Genomic DNA, 27973 nt, shown 5'->3' on the forward strand with positions numbered 1-27973 from the left:
AGTAGGGGTTGTTGCATTAGCTTTAGGAACTAGTTATGCATTAGTTTTAGGAACTAATTATTTTGTTTTGCTTAATAGGCCGATACTAGATCTTCATAATTTTTATTTTGTTCCTATATTTTAAGACATTGTTTCCATTTTATTTAGTATTAAATGGATTTAAATTTGTTATTGAGGATGAATATTGTTCTTTTATAATAATGATATTTTTATGAATCTAGTAATTATACGAATGATTTGTATATACCTAAATTTAAAATGCTCAGGTTCGATATAAACTGCAATAAAATTGAAATACATATTGGAATAGATATTAAGAAACTTCAATTGGATCGAAGTGGTTAATATTTGACCAAATATTTCAAGAAATATCTAAAAAAAAAAATGAGATTCTCTATACTTTTTAGAACACTACATCCGTATGAAATATATTTTCAAGGCTAAAATATTAGATTTTTAGTCTGAAACTTAAAAAAACAAAATCTTTGTAAATTTAGTAAGACATGTCATGCATTAATGGGATAAAGACCTCTTATGGAAGCTGTGAATGACATGTTGCTCATAATTTATGAGCCAAAAAATTATTTAGAAATAATATATGATATTTATTCAAATAAATTACTTGAAGATGTAAACTTCATGTACTAACCAAGTTTGGAACTTGATTAATCCACCTGAAAGGATAAAACCCAATAGATCTAATTTTGATGGTATAATCAACAAATTCGATTTCATAAAAAATATGGATAAACCTTGTGTTTATAAAATGTTAGTGTAAGTAGTGTCGTTTTCCTAATATTATATGTAAATGACATATGATTGTTATGAAACAAAATATCTTTACTTTAATCAGTAAAGTTTTGGTTGTTCAAGAATTTATACATAAAGAAACTAGAAGAAACAACATATATATTGGATATGAAGGTCTACAGAGATAGATCTAAAAGGTTACTTAGATTGTCTCAATTCATGCATATATACTGGATGCTAAATAGCTTAGCATGAAAGAATATAAGATTGGATTCTATCTATTTTGTATGGAATAACTCCCTTCAAAGATATATTTTCTAAGACACAAATTGAGAGATATATGATGGAAATGTTATGTTATACCTGACTATAGGATCCATCAATAAAGAAGATAAACTATAAGCTCAAAATTGTTTGAATTAAGAATCTTTCAATGAAATGTTGGGAAAATAGTGAATACAAATTAATATATATTTTATTCTAAATAGTGGTGCTCTTAGTTGAAAGAGTTCAAAACAAGAGAGCAAAATTAATTCTACAATTAAATAAGAGTACACATCCATGTTTGAGAAAACAAAGAGGTTGTTTGGTTCAAGAAGTTCATCAATGAACTAGGTTAGTTCCTAGCATGTTTAATCTAGTTACCCTATACTGCGAAAACTATGGAATCATTGTATAAATGAAGGAACTAAGGTCTCATCAATGATCCAAAATTCCAAATAAGTACTTAAAAAATTCTATTAGATTTAATAAATCAATGAAATGAAAAATGTACAAATAGAATGAGTACCCACCAAAGAGAATCTAGAAGATCCTTTTACTAAGTCACTATCCATGTAGAAGCATTAATGCTACATAAAGCAATATGATATTAGATATATGAGTGGTTAGCTTTAGTGTAAATAGGAGATTGCTAGTTTAATATGTCTTGTAGTTAATTGGTTAGTTATATGTGATATTATTATATTATATAATTACATATTTATTATTAATAAAAGGCTTAATTTACCTTTTATATTCATATAATATTATATTAATGAATTTAGAGTGAAAATAAAGTTCATGGGGAAAAAAATGATTTGTAAAGAAAATTATAAAGTTGTTATAATTATGAGATTCCTATTGCTTCAAAGCATTATTCATAAAATGTATTTTGTTGATGCTCTCTTAAATACCAAACATTTATTAGAGTTGTAGAGACTGATACATATTATGTCATTTTTTGTTTATGAAAAAAAGCAATTGTTTTCATAATTAAGGTATAAAAGATACCTAAAATTAATATGTAAGTGCTTGTCATAATATATGAACATTGAATCAACATGTATAAGAATTCTATATGGAGATATCACTTTATATATATGGAAATGCTCACGTGACAGTTGTGTAAATGACCCTTAGACTTGAAATCACTAGTTTATCTTATATAAATAATGTTATGCTTTGATCTTGTTACATGTTATCTTAATTGAGATAATGAGAGAGGCCAAATGAATTATATAAAGATACTTGAGTTATAAAGAGAGCATTCATTAAGGAAAATGTCTCATCTATTCTCAAATAATATTGACTGCGAAATCTTTGGCCAAGAAGGAATGAGATTTGAAAAAAATTTCAAATCTTATTCAACTGATTAATGATTATGATGTAGAGAACAAACAAAATTTAACATGGCAGACATACAACATGCTTTAATGTTAAATCAGAATATTATTGATGAAAGAATATTAATTATACTGAGAAATTGATCAATAAAATGTTAAGTTAAACCACTAATTACTTTTATAATATCTGGGGAATCATGACACATTGTTAGATGATGCACATGATTTTCAAATATAAATTAATCAATTGTTGAATTGATAATAAATTTAGTTGTTGAATTTATTTAATTCTATTTAATTATAATTATAATTTATATTTGGGTCAACATATTAGGAACCTAAAGAATTACATACATTAAGAATCATTAATCATAAATTAATTTGGGATAATTTGATTAAGTATGACTTGATTAAAATATATTTTAAAAAATTAAAGAATAGAATATAATTAATACATGAATTACGTTTCTCCACCTAAAAAAATCAATTAAGGACTTGATTGAGTTTATTTCTAAAATCTTTCTAAATTAATATATGGATATTATTCAAGGGGTAAATTGATATTTTACCAATTTATAGGGTTTTTTATATTTTTCTATAAATAATAAGTTATACCTCTTATATTTTTATAGTTGTATGTTAGATAACCTAACTTTTAAAGAATTATTTAAAATAAAAAAAATTAAATCTTCAAATAATAAATTATTAAACAACTCTAGATATATGTAATGAAATTCTAAAAACTTCAAATAATTTTGTTTTATTATTTTTACTGCGTGGATAATATTTAGAAACTTAACAAAATATTCAAAAATAACCCAAAAGTAAGGCATTTTTCAACAACATATAAAATGCCAAAGAAAAAGAAAAACTTACACATCGATTTATGATTGTAGGGAAACCTTCATTGAAAGTAGGCCAGCCATAGCTAGAGTTAGATTTGGTAATGATGTCTTGCAACCAGCATAATTGTGAACTCCTTCATCAAAGAACAATTCGTCACCCCTACCCAGAGTAAACTCTTTCACCGGTGGGGGTGGCGGGTCGATATTTTTAAAATCTAGTTAACTCAATTGAACTAGTATATTTTTATATTTTAATAATTTATGAATTGAATATTTATATTTATTTTATTTAAAAATATTTTAACTATAAAATTTTTGTTCGTAAGCTTCTTATTAGATTTCTCCAACATAATAAAAATAGCTTGTTTTTTTGCTAGATAAAAAAATGAAATAACTAGAATTTAATAGTAATTCAAGGTATGAAAATTATATTAAATATTGGAGGTGTTATGTCCGCTTTTAAATAAGGATTCATAAAAATTAAAAATATAAATCTAACCTATAATTATTTGTAATATTCATAAACAATTTACCCAAGTCCAATATATTTAATCTATGATCTAAGATAAAATTAAATGAATAAAGTTTATAATTTTATAAAATATTAAAAATTTAATTAGTTATAGTTATAGATACAAACCCGATTTAACTATATCAATTAACACCTTCAATAATAATAGTAATAATTAAAAAAAAAAAGGGTTTCATTTTGTGTAGTACATGGTTCTCTTTTTTTCTCAGTCTGTATTATATTTTACATGAAGGGTATTTATATTGACTTTCATTTACTTTGTATTTAAGGTGTAATTTTTAAACCTATGGGAAGAAAATATAATATAATGCAAACCTCAAAATGATTTTTCCTTATTAATATCATTGTTAATTAATCAAATTAGAATAAATAAAGTGCCACGTTTCATAAAATCACTAGTAAAAACATTTTTGTTTCTTTTAATAACTTCTCACCGTAATATTTATATCCTATCCAATTCAAAATCTGGAATTTGAGTTTTAATCAAATCATCGAATTACTTGAATTATTAAAAAAAAAAATTAAAACAATATTATTTTAGTAAAAAATAAAAATTAACGAGTTACAATCATGTTTTATCAGGTTAACTAGATCACTGAGTCACATTATATTTTTTTTTATTTTTTTTTAATTTAATCTGATTTTCAATCCTGAATTGATCAAATTTCAAATTAACCCATAGATCAGATTTAAAAAATATGTCACTCACCCATCTTCTCTCATGTCCAAACTTATTAAAAATGATTAAGAATGTTGTTAATTATTTTAAAATTATTATTATTTTTTTAATTTTCCCTATCTTTCTTATATTATGTATCGAGCAAAATATTTGTATTAAAAAAATTCTCTCCAAACTGTCCCATAAGCCAAAACCGAAACCAAAAAAAAAAAATGTCGGTGGCGAACCCCAAAGCTGCCTCTGTGCCTCCCCCACCCGACTACGACGTCGAGTTTCGTAGCTTATCAGACGACGCCTGGTACAGTGTTTGCACGGTTCTCGACGGCGAGAAACTCACTCTCAAGTACCAAAATTTCAGTGACGACGACGACTGCATTTTCGAGGTGAAGAATTTCAAAACTTTGGAGGAAGTAGAGAGGTTGAAGGACCGGTTCCGCCCTATTTCTGCTCAATTGCAGGACAACGAGTGCCACAAAGTGGTCGGAGGTGTCGTTGTTTGCGCCTCGCATTCCTTCGATGGCTCTGACAACCGCTTTTACGACGCTGTCGTCGACGATGTGAGTGCTCTTAATTTTCGAAGTGCGTTTTTTTTTTATATAATTTGAAAAAAAAGGGATTTATTAGTTGATATAATTTGTGTTTGTGTGTGTGTGGTTGCTGAGTTAATACCATGTTTAATTAGATTTGAAGATTGTTTTTCTGGTCAGGATTTGGTATTTTACTTTTTATACTATGAGAGAGAGAAGAGAATCTTTTGATATTCTTAAATAAAAGTCTTGCTCTTTTTCCCACGTTCATCTTTACTAGTATAAATTTGCATCTCTTCTATGCTACGATTAACATTTGAAGAAATCAAATTTGTGTTCATTTTGATTTCATTAGGAATGGATTGAATAGGATATAAAGTGTTCAAATAGCTTAATTTCATTATTCTTAATCACTTTTGCACGCCAACAATAGTGCGCTTGAGTTTGATTAGAAAAATTAAATTGATCAGTGTCATGAGCCATTTTCATATCATCATTGGTTATCTAATTAGGCTCTTTAATTTGTAGATGAATGAGTTTATCCAAATGAATCTGCTTCTATGGAAACGAATTAGAATTGCTCTCTTCTTGGGAGGGGGGAAGAAGACAAAGGAACTGTAAATGGTGTGGCTGTACTAATGCCCATGTTCTGTTTCCACCACCATGGAAATGATCATACTACTATCTGAAGCCTGTGTTATGATATGATTGCATTTAGTCTCCGGGTCTAGGGAACTGGCTATGAGTTTGAAAATGGACTACAGACATCTAATCATTATGTGAGATAGTGGATAGAACAATAGACTATATAAACAGGATGGAGAGGAATAGACGCATGCATCAAACTGGAACTCCTACTGTCAAGACCTCATTAGAGCTATTATCCAGGTTGTTCATCTCAGAATGGCAAACTCTACAATTCTGCAGGAGGCAAGAAGTAATTGTAGTCTAGAAGATTATTGTACCAAGTGGAATTTTACGTGATTAGTGTTTCTTGTTATAAGTTCATTTAGTTTGCTTATGTTCTACTCCTATAGCTGTAGCAATTCTATTGTATTTTACTGGGGTAGTTCCCTCTTGGTTCCTTTTTGGATGAATGAAGAAATACTAAAAAAAAAAATTAGCTTCAGAATTTTGGTTTTCTCATTCACTATCTGAATAGCTTTCTAATAATTTGTAGAAAAAAATGGGAAAAATATAGGCATACAGATGGAAGATGCTCTAGTAGCTCCTAAAAAATATTTTAGCTATTAGTGGTTGACAGGTGCTCTTTTTGGTAGGTGGTTCATAAGGAGCATTCATTTGAACAGGGAGGAGAAATGTGTTCGTGCACATTTATCGTGATCATGCAGCATGGTCCAATTGCTGGGTGTTTGGTTAACAAAACAATTGAAAGCCTCTGCCTTGTACAGTCCTATGCTTGCCTTGATCCTAATTTACTGCTTTTCTTGAAGATGGTGAAGGAAAGACTTCAAAATGAACCTTGTGTACTTGAGAACAAGAAGTCAGCCACAAGCTTCACTAAATGGCTTAACCAGGCAAGTTATTTTATTTGTGATATTTCATAATTACTATGTCTAAGCATTTCTTTTTTGCAGAATACTAAGTGTGCCAAGCAGTCTCCTTGTAAGAAGCATCCACCTGATGGTTTGTCTCTTAATCTCTTCTGCTATAGAAACTCATTTAGAATTGAACAATGTGCTAACTTTAACTACTTGGACTCTGCTTGAGTTTTTCTTTTAATTATCTTACCACTTCAGCTTCTGATAGTGATTTTAACTATGCAATTGCTCTCTGTATTTCATTCGTCTTTATAGCACCTCTAATATGTTCATTATGTTTTCTATGAATTCATTCATGGATTGAATCTGATCAACTACTAACAATCTTAATTTTTGTCATCTTGTCATGATCAACTTTTACTCTACACATGCAATATTTCCTTCTTTGTATTTGATGTAACTCACTAGTTCCTTTTCTGTTATCCCCTGCATCTCACTATTTTTTTTACTCTTTTTTACACTAGAGGCAAAGAGTAACGATCACAGTGATTGGTCTAGGGATGACAATGACCTCGGAGGCTGTAGCTCTGTGTTTTTGATTGACAATTTAGATAAAGATATATCTCCTTCAACAATTGTGGAATTCATACGCTCACACACTTCACTCTCAGTTCAAGCATGTGTCTTCCCAAGCATGTCATCAGAGATGTACACACAGGGGGCCATTGTGTTGAATTGCAGAAAGAATCTTGAGAAATTGTCCAAATTTCTAGATTGTCAAAACCATATTATCATGTCAAAGAGAGGAAGGTATGTATTGTGATGAGTAATCTGATTGACTTTATAATTTGCTGTATAGTGGAGTTAAACTAAATGTTTGCTGTTATTAATTTTTCTGTCTTTGTTTTTTTCCTCATCAATAGTTCTTTGAAACATTATACCTTGCATCTTAACAAGCTATGAACAAGGGCTTTTAACTGTTCAGATCTTGAGCATACCAAATGTTTCAACATGTATTATTACGTTATTGACTTTCCATAATGATATCTGATGTTACTTGAATTGAAAACCTGACCTGATTTTCTACTTTATTGCGTGTCTGTATATGAGATTTGATGGAGAAGCTCATTGAAGTTTTTGACTTTTTGGTTTCAGTATCTTTGCTTTATTTGTCAGACATTTATTCAATTAGTGTTGATAACCTAATTCATAACTGCAGGCCGTGGGTGGCAACTGAGAATCTGTCTGGGTATGATTCATTTGCAGTGTCAATTCAAAACTTGATGCATAAATATCAGGCAAGCTTTGCACAGGTTTCTTTTTCTGTATTAGACTAAATGGTTTAGGTACACGTAGAGGGTGTCGCAGATACTTTGGTATGTGAAGATGTTTCTGCCGCCTTTAGTTCTAAAGGTTGCATGGTCATATGGGCAGCATTTTCCTCCTTGAATGTATGCAAGAAAATGAATAAAAGAACCATCGAGTAGATAGTCCATTGATAAGAGCTTGGGATCAAGGGGTTTGTTCCCCTAGTAGTTTTAGGTTCGAGCCTTGTGATTGCTAATATTAATAGCCATTAGAGACTTACCTGGTCATTAATTTCAGGACCCGTGGGGATTAGTTGAGGTACACGCAAGCTAGCCTGGACACCCCATGTGAATCAAAAAAGAAAGAAAGAAAGAAAGAAAATGAATAAAAGAGTATTTTGGCAGGTTTCATCTTTTATATTGGCAGGTTGCTTATGATAGTCATTAGCTAGTATAAGAATCAAACTTCAGTTTTCCATTCATGTTTGATAAGAACTTAAATCCTGCACCATCATAATAACTGGTGCTCCCCAGTATGATGTGTGAGCCTCACCACCAAATAGTTCAAGCTTTTGTGTTGGTTGAAGTTCTTTAATCGTTGAATTTCACTTTTTTTTTATTATTTGCAGGAGAATTGGCAGCATAAAAGTACTGGCCATGCTTTAAAAGTTGTTTATCCTGGATCTGAGGAATACGCGACTGCAAAGCAGCTGAGAGATCTATTCATGGAGTTCACTGAGCATCAACGGCGATTACACAAGAGGCTAGCGATGGAGGAGAGAAAGATCTTGCAGCCATCCCAAGTCGCATAGGTACTTGAATGCATACTGTATATAGGTCTGTCAACATTGTAAAGGAGAAGCTTCCCGAAACTAAATGACACGTGATGGGAAAAACGAAATTAACCTCCCTTGTTTAGCCATTTAGGTGTTTCAAAGGGGGCATTAGTTTTGTATAGCAGACGGGGTGTCGTTTGTTAATTTTAAAATTCAGTCACACCTGTTTGTTAATTTTAAAATTCAGTCACTGGTGTGCTGTAAAAACAAGGTTTCTTTTTTAACCCAAAAATCTATTTAAACTATTTTATTTTTACCCAAACCATTTAAAAAACACCCAGAAATCTTGTTAAGCCAAACAATAACTTTAAAAGATGATAAAAAAAAAAAAAAAAAAACATCTAAAAACTGAAATTAACCTAAAACTAAGAAACTTTTCAAGCTTGTGTATGTTTGTTTAGGTGTTTCCAACATAAAAAAACATCTAATTTTAATCTTTTTTTAATGTGTGAAACCTTTTAATATTGGTGGTTTAAATCTTCTCTAATAATAACTCTCTTCAAGCCAAAATTCAACCATCTTTTCTATTTAAAAAAGGACTAAAAAAATAGAAAAATAAAATTTGGTATAAAAAAATATTTTTTTTTTATAATTATAGGGATTAGTTACCCAATATTTAAAAAGGATGGGGGAATTTTAAAATAAATTTCAAAGCTGTTACCTATGTTACCCGTATTTTTCACAACAATATCTTGTCTTCTAATTCAACCCTTATCTCTAAAACAATTATGCAATTGGGCTTCAATTTGGGCTTTAAAAGGTTTAATTGTGCAAATGAAAAGTTTGGAGGATGAAATTAAAAATTTTCAAAAATTTCACTATACAATTCGCAATGAAATGTGAGGGGTAATAGTATATATGTCTACAATAAAATAACCATGCATTTTATATTATAGGTAATATTAGCTATGTTATTTGCGTTTCATCGTAGGTCAAATATTTTTTTTCGGTAAAAACATAAATTTATTGGTTTTTCTTTTGTATTTTTGGATAATAATTTTTTTTAATCATAAATCAAAATGATTATATACACATCTAATAAAATAAATCAATATTTGATCAAGAGATAACATAACTAAGATTAAGATATTTAATTTTAAAAGTGAAAAAGAAGAGGCATGAAAATCATTTTTCAATAAATTAAATGCTGAATGATTAAATTAAAAAAAAAAATCAAATTTGAAAAAATACCTAAAAAGACCAAAGTAAACTCGTGTGAACCTTCAAAACTGGTGACCGCGTTCATGAGGCTAGGATCGATTGATGCATAAAAAGCAAACCTAAGAAAACAATCGAGCAAAATTCTCAATAAAAATAAAAAAGAGTAGAGTGATGAAATTGATTTAAAAAAAGAAAACAAAAAGAACAACTTGTAATTTTCAAGGATGGAGAGAGAAAAGAAAACAAAAAGGCCGACTTGAGACACACCGGTCAACCATCATCGAAATAAGTCGTATTAGGAGGAAGAGGACGCAACAATATTTCCAACGACATGGTTGAAGGGCACTGTCTACCATTGAAAGACATCGCACATGCTGTTCAAAGTGTGGGAGCGTCTCCCACTCGCCAACAATTTTTTTCATTTAAATATTAATTAATTAACTTAAATAGATCAAATTACCCTTAATGGTTGAAGAATTAACAAAGAAAACCTGTGTGAAAAGACTAAAAGGCCACTGGACTTATGCTTTATTTTTTCCTGATTCTAATGGCATAATTATCTTTTACTATTTTTAAGTGAAAGGACTAAAATATTCTCTATCAACAATTTAAAAATTTCAACTTTAAGGGTAATTAAGTTGTTTTACTATTTCTAAAATAGTGAAAAAGTCACATGCACCCTTAGTGAAATTTTTTAATGACTAATAGGTCATCCGAAAAAACCAAACTACCCCAAAAAAAAAACTTGCATCTCATTTTTTATTGGAAGGAAAATGGTGCAGACCTTGTGATCATGTACTCATGTAACCCATAATTAAAATTGAAATTTGATCATGGAAAGTCGAAAGAGGTCTGATAGGAGTGTAACACAATGAAGATTTGTCCCAAGATACGAACATTATTAGAATTAAATTAAATGACGTCACAAAATCAGTTAATCTTTAATAAATCAGTTTAGTTCTTTCAAGAATTAAAGAATGAAAAAGTCACTTTTACACACAAGTCAGAAATTCAGAATGATATTATTCAATATCTATCAAATTTTAGGCTTACAAAGAGTCTAAATACTCTTAGAAAATAAACCTAATGAATCTATTATGGTTGACTAAACTAGCCCATTTACAAAATTAATCTAAAAAATAAAACAAAGGAGGTTAACATTTAATTTAAAAAATAAGAATAAATATAAACAGAGTAAAGGAATTTTCAAGGATGAAATTCTTTTATTTTTTACCCCCCTCTCTTTTTTAATTTAAAACCACAAATGAATGTTATTTATTATTATTTTTAATTATATTCAATTTATAATTACTTTTATTATATCGAGACAAATCATTATACATGATTTTTCAACTCTTATTAAATATTCTTAAAAAAATTTCTTTTCTGAAACTTTTTCTTTTTAACATTTTTTATATCTTTAATATTTCCCCTTAAATCTTCTCTACTTAAGAATTTTCACCTCATGCTAAAAGTAAAAATATAGATATGAAATCTTTTTAGCAGGACAAATTTGAGGGTATTTGAAATTATGATATATAGTGCTTTTAAAACAGTTTTTTTTTTCTTGAAAATACATTAAAATAATTTAAATTTTTCATATTTTTTTATATTTGAAATCGACACATTAAAAAACTCTAAAAAACAATCAAATTAATGCCTTTTCAAGCAAAAAATACCTAAAAATAGAAACAAAATTATTGTCAAACACCCAATTAACAAAAAAGCTAAATCATGTTGTAAAAATACTGTTCATTCAAACTCATGTGACTGTGGATTGGAACAGTCCTTTGAGCCCGTATACCCTTTTAGTGTTTTTTTTCTTCAAGTTCACGACTGGGTTGGTTATTGCAGACTTTGGCTGAGTTTATTGGGGATTTGCTTGGTTCTCTAATGTTTTTACTAACATGTGTAAGGTTTGGCTTGACTATCCTTTCTTTTGCTATTTTTTAAGGTTAGTTATGCTATAGAAAGTGTTGTTCGCTGTCAATTTATGCATTAAATAAGTGGGGATAGTGACATCATTAATGACACTTATTTGCTTTCACAACAGGTCTTTCTATAATATTGAAAGAGCTATCGTGGTTTGCTTGGGGAATAATACCAAATTTGTTTGAAATAAGGTTTTGCACTCTTTGCATGTGATCTCATTGTGTAGCAAATCGTGCTCTCTTTTTTGTCTGAACAGAAATTGAAAATTCCCTATTCTTTTTTAGTTTACAGACAAGTGCTTTTTCTTTTGGTTTGCCAATCTGAATGCATGTGATGGACTTCTACTAGGGCTGTTTTTAGATTTTTCTTTCTACTGTTTTTTAGCTGGTGAAATGTCAGTTCTTGAGAGTCATTATAATAAGGGTTTTTCTTGCGGGTGGGTTCCGAGGTTTATAGAAGGCTATTCATTTTTTTTGTTTCACTTAGATTCAAGTATGTGCATTATTCTTTGGCCACCGGATGTTGTATTATTAGTTTAGTCTTTATTTTTTTTCCTCTCCATTACCTCTCATGCTATATTTGTTTAGTTTGTTTTCTGATGCATTTTTTGGGGGGTATTGCTTCATTCAGATTCTATTGGTTTTTAGGTGTTGCATGTGTGGCATATTTTGCATTGAACTTGTTGCCCTTCGCTACTGTTAGATTGTTTCTTTTACTGAGGTTAGCTGATGTTTGTGCCATTCTTTTGCTTGGTTATTTTTAACATTCCTATCACAATGCTTTTCATGCACAACTTGTGCATCAATGTTGGTTCTTTCTTAGCTGCATGTTTCTTTTATTGTTTGCAAGGTGCCCAACCTTATTTTTGTCTTTCCTTGTGTTTCATTGTGCTTTTAACTGTATACATTGCTCTATTTATTTTGGTTTGTTCTTTTTTCCCTATTTGCATTCTATTCTCACCACAATTAATTTGTGTGGTGCATCTTTTATCAGCAAATTTGTTGAGCTTTTCTAACCTTTTTTTTGGTTAGGTTGCTTTGTTGAGATCAGGACTTGCTTGTCTTACTCTACTTGTATGTGTAAGTATTTATGGCCTGTAAGATTAATGGTTGTCTCTTTCTTGCTTTGTTGGACCCTGTTATCAGCTTCTCTGTTTTTTCATATGCTTTTTAACTAGCTAGCAAAGGCATTGCTTGCTAGGAGTTTGTTTTAAAAAATGTTTGTCCTCTATTTTCTTCCTATTTGATGACCGTCAAATTTGTGCTTTAAATTCCCATCTTTATTTATTTGGCCGATTCATGTTGCAATTTACGTTTGTTCTTTTCATGGCCGACCCTTTTGATTCTAGCCATTCATTTAGTGCAACATGGATGTTTTTTAAGTTTAGTGCATTGCTTTAAATAATTGGTTGGTCAAGTTAAACATTTTGTTATACCCCTACTCATCAAGATTGCAGTTTAGGTACCTTAAAATCTCTTCACTTTGACCAATCCTTTGAGCGTTTATTGTTACCATCACTTGGATGCTTATTTGCACATGTTTCCTCTTATAATAAATGATTTAGAAGTCCATGAGCATATTAGGCCAGCCTTTTTAAGTTGGTAGATTAATTAACTTGGTTTTTGCCGTCGGCATAATAACAGTGATGACTCTGGTACCTAATTCAATTTTTTTTTATTTCTTTCTTAATTAAGTGTGATAAACTTTGATTTGCTTTCCTTTCAAAAAAAGAAAAAAAATTGCTACATGTCCACTCATGAAAGTAAATATTCTAGGTTCTGTTAAAAAAATACTTTATTGATCACACAAGTTTCATTTGAATTGATGTTTAGTTGCACACATTTCCTTTTATAAAAAACAATTTAGAAGTCAATAAGCATTTTAGGCCAGCCTTTTTAAGTTGCTAGATTAATTAAGTTGGTATTTGCTACTGTAAGCCTATAAGTAATTCAAATTTTTTGTTTGGTTTATTTTTAACTTAGTATGATAAGCTTTGGTTTGTTCCTTTTTGGACAAAAGAAAAAAAAATGGTTGCAGGTTCACCTAGGTAAATAAATATTGTAGATTCTATTGAAAAACACTTCAATGGCCAAACAAGTGCTATTTGAATTGTGGTTTGGTGGTTGAAAAACAAAATAAACAGAAGGATTGTTGCATTTAGAACTTGGAATTTAAGTTGGTGGTTGCTTTGTTCTGCGCATTCTTAACAAAGATAAGGGTCTGAGAGTTTTTAATGTTTTTTTTAGGGTGAATATTGTTGCCATTACTGCATGTTGAGATGAGACTGATGATGATTGCAAGCGTGTTGAATTCACTTTGACAAAAAAAAAAAAAAACAGTTTTAGATGGTTAGTTGAATTACTAGCGCTGATGATTTTTTAATGTGAATAAGACGTTATTATCATTCTTAGGTTGTCTTTGTTTGGGCTACATATTAAGAGGCGGGAAAAAAAAATACGTGAGCAATTTTGATTGGGTTGTGAAAACAAAATGTCAGGTTTACATTGTTGATAAGTGTGGGTAAAGCCACTAATTGCTTTTTAATACTTTTATCATATGGGTTTAACAATTACTAGTTAGGAGGGCATATATTATACCTTGGGCTCACCTTTTAAAATATCATAAAAATCTAAGATACAACTACCGAAATTTTAGATGGTACTGAAATTTCTCAGCAAGTGGACAGTTTCCTTTGTTAAATGTCTCTATGAAATGACAACGACTGCAAATATACTACATGGATGTAAGTAACGCTTCTAATTCTACTGGATCATCAATGGTAAAAAGTTGTAAATTTCTGGATCTCTTTCTGCTCTGTTTGATTTTGCAATATACATGTGTGTGTGCACGCACGCATACTATCAGCCAAATATAAATAACAAAATGATGATCTTGCTCTTTGAAGTGACTACTTCCGAGCTAGTACAATGTTTTTGAATTTTTAGTAAAATAAATGTACGAGACATAACTCAATTGCTTCCATTGCCAAAAATTCCTGTTTGAATAAACAGTGCACACTCTGCAGGGCTGCAAGAATCTGTTAATGTAAGAGCTCAACTTTCGCTAGCTTTTCCCTTTAGGAGGTGAGACGGTATTAGAATCACTCATAGTGTTTCAACTACTCGAGTTTGTTCTGTTATATAGACGAGTTTGATTGTTGGTATGTGCTGTACCTTCTGTTGATCTTCAATGATGCCACTGCGGAACCTCTGCAACAATTGCTCGTGCATATCCTCCAGATGCAACTTCTGAAGGCCATTAAGATGCTCAATCCCCTGAGGCAACGCTGTCATCGCTTGACAGCGAATTAGATACAATTCCCGGATGCTTGGCAGCGAATTCTCCTCCAGTTTCAGGCTATCCAAATGCACAAGCTCTACAAGATTCAGTTTGTTCAGTCTAGGGAACCATCCTTCCTTGAAGTGTAAGGCCCTGCCATCATATGCTTTCTTGAGCTCGAGGAACACTAGACTGGAAAGTACATGGATAGAAGAAAGTATATCTTCTTGGAGACGAGAATAACCCAAATACAAATGCGTTAGATTTTCCAAGGACCCAATCCAGGGAGGCAACCTATTCAAATGACCGATCAGGGTTAGTTTCTGAAGAAATAATGGAGTCAAAGGTAATGCTTCCAATTGAAGTTCCTCTTCTGTATTGGTTGCCATCACACCTAAACGGAGGAGACCTGTCAACTTTTGAATTGAATCGCACAACTTTGGTCCATCAGCAGCTCTCAATTTTGCAATCTCCAAACGTTTGAGACCAGTCAAGTTCCCTACCTGCTGGATTAGCTCTTTCTCTGCTTCAATACATGCAAGAGTCTGCAAACTGCGGATGTTCCATATCCCCCCCGGAGCCTGGAGAGCATCTGTTGTTTGAGAGTTCTGACCGTTCTTGTGGAGCATAAACAGATGCCTCAAATTAGATAGTTTTGATATTCCACTTGGTAGCCTTTCTATATAGGTATTCCATACATCCAATGTTTCTAACTTGTTAAGCCTTTCCATCGATTTGGGAAGCTCCCTTATATCTGTATCTCTCAAGTTCAAGTACCTTAGATTGAACAACTCAACCAGTGTTCCTGGCATGGTCTCAATGGGAACACCCTCGAGATCAAGAACCCTTAGAAATTTGAATTTTGATGACACAACAGCTAGAGAGAACGAAGAGCACGTATCTGTTGGAAACACAAAGAAAGAGCGAAGATGGTGTGACATGGCACTGCCCAATCGGATGCTTTCACCAGTACTATTAACTGATAACCTGTGGATTTTTCCTTCTAGCTTTGATGGGTAACCATCATACGCTGTGCAGAAATTCTCCTTTTCAGATATTGTCATGGCGAGTTCACGCATGACATCTTGTACTCGACATATCTTCACCCTCCCAGCATCATTAGTCTCTGTAACTTGAATCAGGCTTCGGAGGACAAGTTCTGTGAGGTACTCCTCTGCTATCTCTTCCAAGGTCATACCTTTTCTTTCTCGGATGAACCCTTCTGCTATCCATAGCCTAATTAGCTTCTTCCTCCTAATTGGGTAACCATCGCGGAAAACACAGCAGAATAAGAAACAATACTTGAGGTAGAATGGTAAATCATTGAAGCTCAACAGCAATATTCCCTTCACTTGTTCCAGCATGGGATTGTTGCTTAGTTGCCAATTGAGGCTTTCAAAGACCTTCTTCCATTCCACGACCGTCTTGCTTCTTGAACACATGAGGCCTCCGACTGCTACTATTGCAAGTGGCAAGCCCTCACATTTCTTCAAAATGGCCTTGGCTAAATGCTTAAGCTCTTTGGGACAAAGGTGATCTATGTCATTCCAAAATGTCTTTTTGCAGAAGAGGGCCCAAGCATCTTTCTCTTGAAGAGGCGCAAGCTGATGGACACGGCTTCCAATTCCGACAGAGGTAGCTACATTCTTGTTCCTAGTTGTGAGGATAATTCTGCTTCCATATCTATTATTGGGAAATGCAGTTCTTATTATACTCCAAAGATCTATGCTCCATACATCATCTAGGACAATAACATACCTTTTCTGGTGCAAATAATCAATAAGCATACCCACAAGCTGTCTGTAGTTCATTGAACCCAGGTTGTTTGGTATCACCACTGATGTCGCACCAAATAGCTCCTTGACGATGCTTCTCAACAGCTCGCCAGTCCCACATGTTTGAGACACAGATATCCATGCCCAACAATCAAAGCCTCTCTTGATTATATGATTGTTGTAGACTCTTGTGACTAGAGTGGTCTTACCAAGACCACCCATTCCCACAATTGAAATGACAGTCCGGCGAGGTTCATCCTCCATTAACCATCCAAGCAGCTGCTCCGTGCTCTCTTCCATTCCCACTATATCATCCTCATCTACAAACGTTGCCGATTCTCCATAATGCTGCCACCTATCGCCAGCAACATTTCTTGTAGCCTCCTCATCAATCGGATCAAAACCATATCGCTTGCTTCTCTCTGAAACCTCGTGAACCTTAGCTATGACCTTTTGTAGTTTTGAAGAAATTCGATGCCTTGAAGTTATGTTCTTGGGGAATTTGACCACGCCTTCGACGATACCCTTGAATCCATTCTTAAGAGTTTCCTTATATTTGTGATGCATGAACTCATCTATTATATCCTCGACTTCATACGCCACCTCTCTTACTTGCCTCACCCATGTTTCCACTGAATCACTCTTTTCCTTACTTCTTTCTGCATCTCTTAAGAATGATTTCATGCTCTCTAGCTCAAGTTTGATTTCTTCTATTTTATCACGAGCATCTCCCAGCAGTGATGCTTTTTGCAGAAGGATTGTAGTTAGTTTATCAAGTAAGAAACTCACAGCACCATCTGCCATCTTTCACTCACAAATCTACTTCTGCTTCACTAACTGTTTTCCTCTCTTTCCTTCATTGCCGTTTACAGGGATGGTGAGAGGAAGGTGAGAGGAAATGAGCAGGAAAAACAGTTTGTATGAATTTAATACACATGGCCTGATAAAGTAAATCTCCAGGAAGACTTTGTACAAGTCAAGACCGTGGCAATTGCGAGTAACAGCACACACACGAAGACCTCTTCAAAGGTATTAAAAACTATAGAAATAAATAAAAATAATAAGAGTATTGACACCTCTTTCTTTAATAAGATATAAGATGATTGTACCATATTTAGGGGTCTTAACCAATTGGATCTGGTCTCTCCACGCCGTCTCTGATTGTAGTTATGCTATTTTTGGTTCCCATATCAGATGTGCTTGCCTCATCTCCTTTGGTTTTCAGTTTGTTTTTGCAGCTTGCCTTTTGTTGCAGGTTTTTTTTACTGAGTGTGCAAAATTTCATCCGACACCAAAGTTGCAACAGACACAAGCTATATAGTGTGTGGGTGCGTGTTCGGATAGATCGAAAATGAGAGGGAGCGGGGGGGTTTTTCCAGAAAATCTTGGGTTGTCATTGAAAGCATTGATCTGCTTATTTTGTTTGGATGGAGACAAGAGAGGAAGGGGGGAAATAGAGATGAAAAATTTATGAGGAAATTTTCCAAGGTTTGATGATAGAAACCATAAAATCTTATTTTGATACCGTGAGCGGTACTAATCATAATCCGATATTCTCCTCTTTTATGTCTTTGAGAAGAATGGTTAAGGGCTTCATTACACCAGTTGTAATAATTCTCATCACATACTGCACGCACCTGCAAAACCACAGCGAAAAAAGAAAAAAGAAAACAACCCTTGCAACACAAAAATGGTAGCAGTTGCAATCCACTTAATTTACCCATTACAAATTACGGTGCATTTCTGACGTAAGCACCCTGTAGACTGCTATCCTTGAGCTGCAACACCCGCCATATTTGGAAGCACGAACAAGCACGACAATATCCATTTGTTTAAAACCCGCAAGCACTATCAAACGACAAAATGTATGATACTGGGGAGAGAGCGGGAGATGAAACAATCCATGTGTTTTATACAGTGCAAGAACAATCCATCATATAAATTACAAAGCATGAAATCCAATTCTAAATCAAACAGAAATATACCATCGAAGAAGGTGAGCGCAGAATCCAACTCAAATTTATGAATTGTTGAACAAGCTTTTCCAGCTTAACCATCACTCCACTAGCAGGTTTCCAACATTTTGATTCTTAATCAACAAATGGCGCTGCATGCATTAAAAGACAGTTTTCTGCACATTACTGGAACAGTAGGGCATACCAATTGTGTCAGCTGAAGGCAACCAGTGACACAATTCCAGTAGATATCAAAATTGTCAACAAACTGGAGATTTACCAGAAATATGTCATCGCTTCTCATGAATGATCATTGGACCTTGACCGAGTCAAACGCCGGCGCCTTCTTGGGATTGGAGATGCATCTTCACCAGGATTGCCTAATACATGCAAATAACCGTCATCGTCGTCGTCGTCATTGTCATGGAGACCCAACAAATTCTCACCCCAAAGGAACCGGCGGTCAGCTAAATTTTCAGCAGATTGGCGATGCCTAGTCCAAGCCCTTGACCAGGTCCTTGATTCAGCTGCACCATCAATTGAACCAATCATCTGGAAAAAAAAGAAAGTAGTCCACCATGGTGCATTGACTTCATTTGTCCTGCTTTCCCTTTCAACTGATAATCTATCTCCATTTTCAATTATGTAATCACCAACCACAACAGCACCTGGCATAGCTGAATGGACAGCACTGACAATATCACCATATTCTCTCTGGTGCTCAAGGCATCTCCAAGCTCGTTCCCTAGATGGATCAATGTCACAGGGCCGGATAGTTGGGTGAACTCTCCTGGCATGTCTACGCAATTCTTGGTAGTTTCCAGAGAATGAGCAAGATTCCCGGGAGCAACTTCGCTTCTTCAAGTTCAGATATTTTCTAGCCTCATCTACCACCTCCCAGCCTAGTATGGTTCCTCGGCATAAAGGGCAACCGGGACTCAAACTTAACTCTGGTGAGTTTGCATTAACCCCTTCATGTTCAATCATTTCCTGAACAGACTCAGAATCTACTAGTTCTTCAGGCAGTCTGATAAAAGTGACATTGCTGATCTCATTTAGATTGTGATTTTCATTACCATCAATGGCATGAGTTCTCAAAGTCACGCTTGTATCAGTAGTGGTACTAGAACTGACTGAGTTGATGGGTATTGAACTTTGCAAGGTAGCATTGCTCCTAGAATTGCCCCTCGATTTTTTGAACTGGTCCAGGCAATTTGAGTGCCTGTAACTCGTATCACAAATGTAAGATTTGCAGCCCTTCTCATTTGAGCTGCACAGGAGTAGAACAGCATTATGAGGACGGTCCAAGCAGATAGGACATGATACCTCATCCAATTCTTTGTGCAGGGCATGAATATCTGAATCAGTATTAAGTCTTCGTTTCAAAGCAGCCATCTTGAATTCACTGTAATAAGTTACTCAACACTTGAACCCATCAGACACCAATAATAATGAAAATGGAGCAGTACAAATTAACATACCAATAATATTGACAGAAGAACTAATAACTTTCCCACTAACTAATTATAGCATCATGCTAATGTACCTAGGCGATATTTCACTTGTATCACTCAAGAAAACAATTAGCAAAGCACTACTGGTAGATCAGAGAACACCCAATATGGCTTCAAGAAGTGAAAGTCGTTAACAGGGAAAACCAAAATCAACTCAACTTCCATTCCAAAAGGTAAAAAAAAAAAAAAAAACTTTTTCCTTATCTTCTTTATTTGTCTTTACAGTAGAATCATATCTTAGATATAACCCACAATTTTAGACAAAAAGGAAACAGGAACTGATTGGAATAATGTTTGCTAACCAGTATTTTGTAAATTATATTTGGCAATTGAAGTCCAATAACAGTGCACGTAAAAGTTGTTAAAAAAAAAAAAACTAAAATTTGGCAGCTATACTAGTGGTCGCAACATTAAAAAACAAACAAAACTCGATATAGTCTTTGGACACCAGTCACCTATTCCCATCGCCAGAAGTCCACTTGAGCACATTATTTCTGTTTAGAGTAATTTTCTTTTTTTTTTGGCAAAACTAAAGCATATTCCTATTCTTCATTTTGAAGCTCATGCATGCTTTCCTTTACCTTGTCCACAATTAGCTTTCCTAACATCTCAGAGACATGATTGTTTCTTAGACTATCCTTTATCTTATTGCCGCTTGTCTATTTTAACCTCCATACGTCACATGCATACCTTATTTGATTGCTGACCAACCAATAAAAAACTTTGATATAACCTGGAAAAGGGTTTCTGAATGCAGACACCAAGTATGGCAAATTCTGAATTGTGAACCAAGTGCCATACAATCAGAAATAGGACGATACACTCCCAACATCATATTTCATGAAGAGAATACAATTGTGGAATCCACAACACAGCAGACGGAATTGCCCATAAGATGCCAAAAAGGACATATGACTCCAAAAAATAACCACAGCTTCAAGGGATATAACCAGACAGTTTTATCCTCCCAAAAGAAGCAAGTTATTTGAAAACGAGAATTCTTGGAGTTATATGGAACACAAGAGAGTAAGAAAACATCCATGCCCACACAACAAAGTTTGGCATCCATATCCAAGAAAGCAGATAATTTGACTGGTAGTTCAAGTAGAGTAGTTAAGATCTCTACTAGTTCTTTCAATATAACAGTCATGTATCATTATCACATCAGAATTGTGGAATGTATTCTACAAGTTCTCTTTCTCTTTTATTTTTTTTATTTTTTGAGAAATAAACTGGCATGGAAAAGTTCATATCTTTGATGGCTTCTATCCAAGATACAGCTAAAAATGGGGATATCAGATAACGGTATTCAACTCCAAAGTTCCCCATCATAAATTCTCTAATTTCATTGCGGAAAAATAAATGAAACCTCTCTCCCACTAAGACTTAGTTTTAGAAGTAAATGACGTCTGCTTAACCATTTACATAAAGAGATTACTCTGTGGAAAGACATTTAAGTATAATTGGTGTTACTCCTATCATTTTTTTCATGAGCCAAAAAGTTAAGCACTCTTCATAATATAACTTTCTTTTTTTCATAAATCTTGTAAGCAAGGAACCTTAAAAACTGGTTGGCACGTAACAGTTCAAGGAATATAATCTAAAATAAAATAAAAATCTACATTAGAAAAATATATCTCTGTAATGAGAAGGCAAGACGTAAACTTACAAAAGCAAGTTCAACTGCATTTTATACTTACCATAAGAAGGTACTGTACTGAAATTACCCACTGGAAGCTTCTGAGTGCCCACGTATATAACAAATTGAAAACTACATACTTAAACACAAGGCAAGCCCCTACAAAGCTCCAACGAGTGCCATAATTATTTCAGTAATCCTTACTCCTAAAGACTTGATACAACCTTCAATAACTTACACTAATTACTTCTCAAGCCACTAAGTTATAATTAGTCACAAAACCTGTAGAATGCCAGAAAAGAATACATGAGCTCATAATCAAAAAGCTTGATGAAGGTTTCATGAGTCACTAGAGAAGAAAAGGAACAAGCATATATAAGAACAGGAAAGCTTCAAGAAGAGTTTTGGATAGAAACAATTTAAATAAGAAATGAAATGCATGTCAGAATATGGTAATTCTTGGATTTAAATTTCTATCTAATAAAACCCTTGATCCCAGATACAAGGAGAAACACGCAGTTCTAATGACATATCAATGGAGATGATCAAAACAGTTCCACACAGAGAGGAAGAACAAAAAAAACGCCCTCTAAACATTATGTACCCCAATGTTGCATAAAATCCCTGAACTAAATGAGCAGCTAACATGTCGGCCAGTATAAGGATAAAATGGCATTATCAAAAGAAGAAAAGTCCATCCACTACTACCTTAATCCTGTCCAATATCGATTCATCAATAGAAAAGGCAGAGACTTAGTGTTGCTATTTTCAGTATATACTATATATAATCAAGCACCGAAATTCCAGCTTACACCATCACTTGACAATCCCACATGATGTTTCTAGATCAATGAAATGCACCAACCCCGTTAATCATCTAAAACAGTAAAATTGCACATAAATCTTAGTGATATGCTGAGGATTTGAGAATTTTTCCCGGGGAAGGTAGTTAGTGAGGGTTTCAAAACGAAAACCAAACGAGACTAGAAGCAACAATGGAACTAGCATCATTCCTACAAGTGCGATTACTATACCAAAATAAAGAAAATCCAACAAAGTGCAGCAGAAACTAAGACCAGAATTGAAAAGAAAATTAATTCATAACAATTTCCGAAACATAATCCATGGATTTATCATTTCCCATAAATAAATTAACAACACACATATAAGTGGACTTCCAACCATGGCAATTCCAAAATTTATAAGTACCCATAAAAAAAATTTTCTTTAATTTACACGGAATCAAAACTATACAAAACCATTTTAGCATTAATTAATGAATTAATTAACTAAAGTAACAGATGAAAATCGTAGCCAAACATAGATCGATCCAAATACAAATCAATCAACATAATTGTAATTAACAATGACGGGTCATCTAAGTTTAATTAACAAAAAAAAAGTAGAGGAATTACAAGGCAATCGAATTCCTGATGATGATCTATCTGTTGGGGAGGTTGCGTTAAGAACTCCCGGTTATAAAGAATCAAAGATAGGTAGGTAGAAAAGCGCAAGAAAGGGAGTCGAAATTAAAATGAAAAAAAGAAAAGTAATCGGCATAGAAGCTGTGCTATTTATATTGGTAAAGAAAAGGGATTTTTTTTTAATTACCGTAAATCTCAAAAATATTATCCAAATATTCTCAATTTTACCATTATACAATTTTATCCTAAAATTTTTAGAAAATCTCGATTAAGGATTTTCATATTATAAAAGCTTTTCATCTAAATTTATATCCAAATTATATATTTTTCATAAAAAAAAAAAAATGAAGTTATATGATGTCCTTACTCAAAAAAATTAAATTATTGATGATAAACTTAATATAAAAATAGTTTGGGTGTACCATGATAATTTTTTTGAGGTATATTTTGATTTTCTTAAAAAATTAATTAAATTAATGGTTGATGAGTTAATGAGATTGAAAACAATATTATTAAATAGGCTAACTTAGACATAACTTAAGTTGATTTTGAAATTAGATTGAATGATTGTTTAGAAGTGTGATAAAGATTATATTTTAAATTATTTTTAATTTGAAAATATATTAAAATAATATATTTTTTAAAAATTTATTTTTAATATTAACATATTAAAAAAAACATCAAAAAATAATTTGAATAAAAAAAATAACAAAACAGTAATTCAGATCCTAATTAAAAAGTTTATCATTACAATATTCAAATGGAAAGGTCATCATTAAAAGATAAAATATGAATTCGGGTTAGCAATTTTAGCCTAAAAAGAAAGAATTACTAAGGTTTTTGTGTTTTCTTGGTAAAAATTTGACAAATTGTTAATGAAATTGAACCTAAGGTTGCAATTAAAAAATTGTAATTATTATGGATTGTTATAATGAAAAGCCTAGACTTTGTTTTAATGTAAATAACTGTTAGGTTTCCTGAAATATGTGTGCGTGCACGTAGTAAAAATGTTAAATTTAAATGTTTTTTTAAGATTTAAAGATCTTGTTAGACAGATCTAGAGTTGCTTAGAGTTTAATTGAAGATTACCTGGAGATTAGATGTTCTTATTGATTTTAAATAATTGCTTTAAGGCTAAGTTGTTACAAACTATGAGTCATCCAAATGTCCGACCTCTAATGCTAATCCATACGAACCACCAATGAAAATACCATACACCTTTTTAGGAGAGAGAGAGATTAATATGTCTTTGAGTGTTGATTCTTTTCTTTTGTGTTTTTCAGGTATTTTTTTTAAACTTATATAGTTTATACACAGAAAATAAAAGGGATAACATTTTATTTATAAGGAAACCTAAAATACCTTATAAATAAGAAAATATCAATCGGTTGCCTGTATAATATCATATTTATTATTTCAGGATAATTTTAGAAATTTATTCAATCAAGTTGCTACTTGATTTTTCTAGATCTAGAATTATAATTTCCTATATAAATTACACTTTGGTCATTAATTTCTAAAACTTATTTACAATCAAAACACACTTGATTAACCATTCCATTTTAATTTTTTTTATCAATGGATCTTATGTGTATAACCCATTAGGTTTTCTAATAAATTAGCTCAAATATAAATCGCAATCCATAAAGAAAATAGGATTAAATAAATTAGATAAATTAATTATTATCAATTCAATAATTGATTGATATATATATATATATATATATATATATATATATATATATTTGAAGACCATGTATAATATTTAGCAACTTGTCATGATTCCCTAAATATTAAGAAAGCTATAGGTGATTTGACTTAACTTTTTAGTGATCAGTTTCTCAGTATAATTATTATATATTAATCAATAATATTCTTATTTAGACATTATAGCATATAGTGTGTCAACTCTGTTAAATCATGTGTGTTCTCAACACCATAGTAATTGATTCATTGAATAAGATTTGAAACTCTTTTTAAATCTCATTCCATCATGCGCAAGGATTTAAAATCAATATTATTTGAGAATACATAGAACATTTTTTCTAATTCATATAGGGTGATAAACCCTCTCTTAATTGATCAAATACCTTATTATAGTTCTTGTTATACTCAATATGAACTCGTTTGTTACCCTTGATTAGGACAATGTGTAGCAGGATCAAAACATAACATTTTTTATATAAAATAACTTAGTGATTTCAAGTTTAAGAATCACTTACACTTTTGTCACGTAAGTTAGTGATATCAAATCTAAAGATTACTTACATATCCATCATGTGAGCCTTTCTATAGATACATATAATCTTTTCATATGTAATTCTCATGCAGGTCAGTTCAGTATATATGTCATCCGACAAGCACCTAATTATTAGTTTTAGATATCTCTTATACCTCAGCTTATGATAACAATCGTATCCTTTTATAAATGAAAAAAATAATAATATGTATCGGTCTCAACATCTCTAATTAATACGCAATCTTAATAGAGCATTGACTATGAACATTTATAAATAATGTTTTGATGCAATAGAAATCCTATAGTTATAAATCCATTTGTAAAGCATTTTTTGCCCTAAGACTATCTTTACTCAAGATTCATTAATTAAATATTTGATGAATATTAAAAATAAATAAGCCTTTATTAATAATTAAATATATTTACATTAACAAAGTTAATGCCACGTATAACTAATTGATTGGCTACTAAGCATATACACTAACAATCTCTCACTTACACTAAATTCAATCACTCATGTATCAAATATCATATTTTTCTACTTGATAGTAATGTTTTTACTAGGACAGTGGCTTAGTAAGAGAATTTACAAGATTCTCTTTAGTAGATACTCATTCTATTTTAATATTTTTTTCTTTATGTGATTCTCTAATAAAATGAAATTATCTAAGTATATTTTAAGATAATTAATAGGAACTCGATTTCTTTGCTTGTGCAATGATTCCATTGTTATCATAACATATGGCGACTAGATCAACAATGTTAGGAACCACACCTAGTTCAGTGATGAACTTCTTAATCCAAACAACTTTTTTTATTCTTCAAATGTAGAGGTGTATTCAATTTTAGTTGTAGAATCTACTTTGATTTCTTATTTAAAACTTTTCCAACTCAACACTATTATTTAGAGTCAAATATAGCCAGTCTGGATTTTTTATTTTCAATATTTGATTGAAAACTAGCATCCAAATAACCATGAACTAATAGTCCATCTCCTTTATAGAAAAAAAAAAAAAACATTCGTAGTTTTTTCAATTACTTAAAAATGTTTTTTAACTATCTTTTATTGACCTTCACCTATATTAGATTGGTTATGCTCAAACCATAAGATGCATCTAGTTTTATACATAGGCATATATTATAGATCTTATGTCCAAAGTATATGGAATCATATCTATCTTAATTTGTGTTTTAGAGCACATATTCTTGGAAAGATGTATTTTATGCAAAATAAGTAAGTATCCTCTTTGTATTCTTTCATGCTAAACCATTTTAACATCTTGTCCATGTAAATGGATTGGGACAATACAAATAACTTTTTAGATCTATCTCTATAGATTTTAATTTATAGTATATAGGTTATTGTCTCTTATATCCTTCGTGGAGAAATTCTTAGACAACCAGATTTTTACTAACTAGAGTAAAGAAATGTCATTTTCTATTAATAATCAAACATCTACATATAATATTAGAAAAACGACTCAATTCCTACTAACCTTTTATAAATACAAGGCTTATCCATATTTTTTATGAAATCAAACTACTTGATTATCTCATCAAAATGGATTATTTTTAACTCTTGAAGCCAAGCTTGTTTAAGTCCATAAATAGATTTTTTATATCTTGCATACTTTATTAGCAAATTCCTTAGATTTAAATCTTTCAAATTGTGTCACATGAACATCTTCTTGAAGATTCTCATTCAAAAATATAGTTTTGACATCCATTTGTCAAATCTTATAATTATAGTAAGCAATTATAAGAAGTAAGATCCTTATAGATTTTAACATAGTTACTGGTAAGAAGGTTTCATTAAAGTCAATATTTATGTCTTTATTTATAACATTTGATAGTTAGTTTATCTTTCTACATTTGTACATTGTCATCCATATCAGTCTTTCTCTTAAAGACTCACTTACATCCGATAGGTTTTTTCCGTTCAAGTAAATCAACCTAGGTTTGTACCTTATTGTTGTACATGAAATTCATTTCAAATTTAATGGCCTTAATCAAGGTTGTCAAAAATATTTTTTTAACACGACACGGAACATATAATATAAACTCGAATTGTAAAATCGTAAAATTGCAAGTAAAATATTTTAACTGAAATAAAAAAATCGTAAGTAAAATATTTTAATTACATTGCAAAATCTAGTCAAGTAGTAAATAATAATATAACACAATCAAAATAAATTCTTAATTGGAGACAACCAGAGGAGAAATCACAGCATAACCTGGAGTGTACAAATGCTATAAACAGAAAAGGAAGCAAAAGGCAGTGGTTGAGCCAAGGTGTTACTTTATCCTGATTCAGTATCCCATTCACTAATGCTCGGTATATCTTTGAAATCTTCCTCTTTTTGCCATGCTCCATGTTGGCATTGCTATAGATGAGGGAATCAAATACGTTTTATCAACAAAACATATTATGATAATGAGCAATACTTAAAAAAGGCTTTCACACAAACAGAAA

At 31.9% G+C, this 27973-nt stretch overlaps 3 protein-coding genes across 7 annotated transcripts; 1 reads left to right on the forward strand and 2 right to left on the reverse strand.

Annotated features, from left to right (window-relative positions):
- The first annotated feature begins 4565 nt into the window (after positions 1 to 4565).
- On the forward strand, positions 4566 to 8742 carry LOC118044139 (uncharacterized). Its single transcript, XM_035052300.2, has 6 exons — positions 4566 to 4967; positions 6218 to 6475; positions 6536 to 6584; positions 6964 to 7249; positions 7659 to 7737; positions 8376 to 8742. Exons 1-6 carry the CDS (start codon positions 4623 to 4625, stop codon positions 8556 to 8558), a joined length of 1200 nt encoding a protein of 399 aa, XP_034908191.1. The 5' UTR covers positions 4566 to 4622; the 3' UTR covers positions 8559 to 8742.
- Positions 8743 to 14445: 5703 nt separating this feature from the next.
- On the reverse strand, positions 14446 to 18477 carry LOC118044136 (disease resistance protein RPM1). The gene has a single exon (XM_035052295.2). The coding sequence runs from the start codon at positions 17531 to 17533 to the stop codon at positions 14780 to 14782; it is 2754 nt and encodes a 917-aa protein (XP_034908186.1). The 5' UTR covers positions 17534 to 18477; the 3' UTR covers positions 14446 to 14779.
- Positions 18478 to 18621: 144 nt separating this feature from the next.
- LOC118044137 (uncharacterized) lies at positions 18622 to 23406 on the reverse strand. 5 transcript variants are annotated; one of them, XM_035052299.2, is made up of 4 exons: positions 23253 to 23406; positions 21899 to 22119; positions 18965 to 20089; positions 18622 to 18836 (listed from the first exon to the last, which is right to left on the reverse strand). In XM_035052299.2, exon 3 carries the CDS (start codon positions 20077 to 20079, stop codon positions 18985 to 18987), a length of 1095 nt encoding a protein of 364 aa, XP_034908190.1. In that variant the 5' UTR covers positions 20080 to 20089; positions 21899 to 22119; positions 23253 to 23406; the 3' UTR covers positions 18622 to 18836; positions 18965 to 18984. The 5 variants fall into 5 exon arrangements, with proteins under 5 accessions (XP_034908190.1, XP_034908188.1, XP_034908187.1 ...); XM_035052297.2 differs by having other exon boundaries at positions 18622 to 18870; XM_035052296.2 differs by having other exon boundaries at positions 18622 to 20089.
- Positions 23407 to 27973: the final 4567 nt, after the last annotated feature.

The sequence above is a fragment of the Populus alba genome, chromosome 2, assembly GCF_005239225.2.
Source record: "Populus alba chromosome 2, ASM523922v2, whole genome shotgun sequence".
NCBI classification, from domain to species: Eukaryota; Viridiplantae; Streptophyta; class Magnoliopsida; order Malpighiales; family Salicaceae; genus Populus; species Populus alba.

Bases quoted from the DNA above. Each gene is read 5' to 3' on its own strand.
- LOC118044139 (XM_035052300.2), top strand. From the start codon at position 4,623: ATGTCGGTGGCGAACCCCAAAGCTGCCTCTGTGCCTCCCCCACCCGAC. The intron at 7,250-7,658 runs GTATGTATTGTG...TCATAACTGCAG, and splicing joins ATCATGTCAAAGAGAGGAAG to GCCGTGGGTGGCAACTGAGA. The intron at 7,738-8,375 runs GCAAGCTTTGCA...TATTATTTGCAG, and splicing joins ACTTGATGCATAAATATCAG to GAGAATTGGCAGCATAAAAG.
- LOC118044136 (XM_035052295.2), bottom strand. From the start codon at position 17,533: ATGGCAGATGGTGCTGTGAGTTTCTTACTTGATAAACTAACTACAATC.
- LOC118044137 (XM_035052299.2), bottom strand. From the start codon at position 20,079: ATGGCTGCTTTGAAACGAAGACTTAATACTGATTCAGATATTCATGCC.